General features: G+C 39.6%; 1 protein-coding gene across 1 annotated transcript; it reads right to left on the minus strand.

Annotated features, from left to right (window-relative positions):
- Positions 1 to 442: 442 nt before the first annotated feature.
- Positions 443 to 3,164, minus strand: LOC125378807 (heparan-sulfate 6-O-sulfotransferase 3-B-like). The gene is made up of 2 exons (XM_048394781.1): positions 2,641 to 3,164; positions 443 to 1,516 (listed from the first exon to the last, which is right to left on the minus strand). The coding sequence occupies exons 1-2, from the start codon at positions 3,120 to 3,122 to the stop codon at positions 883 to 885; spliced, it is 1,116 nt and encodes a 371-aa protein (XP_048250738.1). The 5' UTR covers positions 3,123 to 3,164; the 3' UTR covers positions 443 to 882.
- Between the last annotated feature and the right edge of the window lie 388 nt (positions 3,165 to 3,552).

Genomic DNA, 3,552 nt, shown 5'->3' on the forward strand with positions numbered 1-3,552 from the left:
TGGTCACTGGTGTTGAACTCTTTGGTCACTGGTGTTGTATGATGAAAGGAGGTAAGGTGAGATGAAATTGGGCTTAAAGTCGCGTCCAAGATTATTGCACTTATATAGCGACGTGCATGTACGTGTGTGATGTGTGTTGCTTATGTACTAGTCCGGACTGATGCCGATTTATAGTGCTAGCTCATTGAGATACCATGCCGCAGTTTAACATGAATACCCCACTCAGACACAGTATACTGACACCAAGCCGACCAGTCCTTGTTTTAGCCCCTTAAAGCCGAGCGCCAGACAGGGTAACAACAAGTACCACCTTTTAACGTCTTTTGTTATGACGCGACCGGGGATCGAGCCCCAGACCTTCCGCTCTCCGGGCGGACGCTCTACCGCTCGACCCTGGAGGCGGTCCGATATTACAGGAAGCAAACAGGCAAAATATCATAGGTTATATTGATTACGTTTAATAATGAAAATTAAAGCAAACATACACGTTTAATTAAATTTTCACTAGCAATGCATTACCTGATCAGTAATCAATGGCAATATTGTTCAGAAACCAGCCAAGCTAATTTATTATACTAGGGAGATGGTAAAAGTCGATTTGTAACTCGACACAACAAACGTTGATAGTTGATCTTTTGCAAGATTGCTTATTCCGACTTGTGAGCTTTCATGTCAATTCCCATTAACACAACATTGAGTGTTTCATTGAAATTGTAATTGTCCATTCACAGAAACAACTTCTGACATAATTTATGTGTATTCGCCATGCCTAAAAACTGATACGACATCAATACAAATGTTCGTATGACACCAATGATGTGGTCAATGTTGCTTCGCCTTCAATTACTTAGCATTTTTAAAACATATTAGTATTGGTCATGTTTACGCGTTGCCGTTAACTAGTCTCATGTGAATAAAGTTCCGAAGTGAGGAATCCTTTGTTCTCTCAGCCAACATTTGTAATCTTTGGAAAAACAAATCCTTGGCATACTGATATAGCATGACGTCAAATCTGTTTATATGAAGTATTTTGTTACGATACACATTCGATAGAATTGCCGTGCCACTCCATGTTTTACTGGGTGGATTATCCTTGAATTTTGTGATGAAATTCAAGTTGAAGGTATTCTCAAACAAGATCTGTGATAATTCTTGATGACCTGTCAAACCGAAGTACGCCATGTTCCGTAGGTTCTCTTTTGCACTTGCCAGCATGAGATAGTGCCTTTCATCGTACGTGAGACCGGAGGCGGAAGTATTGTAACAACCAACAATGCTCAGGTTGGCTAACATCCGGCTTTGTCTGTTTATTCCGAGATTTGTTGAACAGTCAATGAAGTCGTGAAGGGTGACGTTTATCCAGTTCCTGCGAAAACATCGAGGAAGTTCCGCTTTTGTGGCAGCATGACCATTGCAAATACGTTTAACACCTTTCCATGTTGCTCCTCTGACCACGTGTTCCCATTCGCTCACGAACCTTCGAAGAGGGTCTCTCACCATGGTAACGTACAAATGTCTGAAACATTTTTAGCATTGTCATGTTATCGTAAATCGACCTTAAGTACAAACTCACATGCGCAATAAACGCAGTTATCAGTTGATAATAATGATGATGATGATGTAGATTTAACGAGCGCTTCCGGTGTTGCCGATTTCGCAATCGGTGTGTGTGTGCATGTGCGTGTGCGTGTGCGTGTGTGTATGTGTGCGTGTGCGTGCGTGTGTGTGTGTGTGTGTGTGTGTGTGTGTGTGTGTGTGTGTGTGTGTGTGTGTGTGTGTGTGTGTGTGTGTGTGTGTGTGTGTGTGTGTGAGAAAAACAATTTCTTCTCATTTGATATAATTATGTTGGTCGCTACCAAACTCAACCCTCACCGGACACTCTGTCAGATTTACTTAACCACTCACCTTGATACGCTTACAAAAAACATAATACACGTACATTATCAAGTCGTTCACAAACATACGCTTGCAATTGTTTAGAGTGAACGAATGGGGTTTATGTTGAATTCAGTATTATTCTATCAAAAGCATGGCTAAGAACACCAAGAATAGGTTTACACATTGAGCTAATATCTGACGACTTTCCTTGCAATTGGTCATCACGAGTCAATACTATCTCTTCAAAAGGACCCCACTGCTCATCCTTTTGGTATACACATCGAAGATAAATAACTTGAACGTTGAGATTTTACCTTACTTGTAACTTTGCTTGAAACGTTAAGCTCTCTGAAAAACTATACGGTTATATCTGAGAGGCATGTTTGAAAACTAATGTACAACGTACGATGCAAAAGTTATTCACAGTACACTACGTTTATAACGAACACGTTTATAACGAACTGACGGATATCACGAACTTATTTTTTGGTCCCTGCCATTTGCTATATATATGCTGTACATATGCTTATAACGAACTACGGTTATAAGGAACTAAAATTAGCGGTCCCTTTGAGTTCGTTATAACCGTAGTTTACTGTATCACATAAACAAGCAGCATAGTGCAGACATAGGAGCACACATTGTATTTATAACTTAGATTAAGAATGTGTCTCAGTATTTGTTCTGTTCACCAGCCAATAGTTGTATTAGACAAAATAAATGTAAAATGGCATAATGATATGAAAAGTCCACGACTCATACCTTTGCTTTATTTCTTGGCCGTGTCTCTGGTTCATTGTCCCTTCTACACATTCGTGAAGGTAAGTCCAGTCTGCGTGAAGTCCACAGGGCCAGTCGGTGATTGTCCTTTGCAAGAGGACGTTGGACTTCCATTTTTCATAACAATCACACTGTTTTGATAAGAATTGATTGCACTGACACCAAGGCGAGACATTGAAGTGTTTCTGCATATGTCTCGCTAATGTAGTACTTCCGGTTTTCTGTATGCGCAAAAACACAATAACGTCGCTTCCATTTACACTGACGTTGAAGCTTCGGATCAAATCCTGGTTAAGGAAATAATGCCTTGCGAACTTTCCAGACGTGTATGTTTTGTAATCATCCAACGGCAACGTTTTGTGGCTGTGGAATAGCTTCGTCTTTACAGAGGAATTAATCGACGCTTGCGAAAGATGCACTTCAATAGACATAAACAAAATAGAGGTGACTACAAGTGTGGTCATCAAAGTTAAAAGGACCTTTAGAGACTTTAAGTTTGGTAACGTCATCCTCGTTAGAAGTGTGGCTTTACATGAAACATTTTTAACTAAATGTGCTAGCAGCAGGATGATTTGATGTTGAAATATTGACTTTTAAATGAAACGTATCCAGTCACCGTCAGCTGGCGCGTTCAAGTAGGCAAGGCGTCATCACCGGCTGTCCCCACATGTACTTGACTTGTTCTCCAATTCTAACAAATCTGACCGCGGGTGATTTGGGGAATTCTCAGTTATATAATAACTTCCGAGCCATGCGGATAATGATAATAATAATAATAATAATAATAATAATAATAATAATAATAATAATAATTACGGATTGAATAAATGTCGTGAGTCAAATTAACATTTAAATCCCCAAATCATGATGAAAGTTAAATTCACGATAATATAT

The sequence above is a fragment of the Haliotis rufescens genome, unplaced genomic scaffold (genome assembly GCF_023055435.1).
Source record: "Haliotis rufescens isolate VD_foot unplaced genomic scaffold, xgHalRufe1.0.p SCAF_13, whole genome shotgun sequence".
Classification (NCBI taxonomy): domain Eukaryota; kingdom Metazoa; phylum Mollusca; class Gastropoda; order Lepetellida; family Haliotidae; genus Haliotis; species Haliotis rufescens.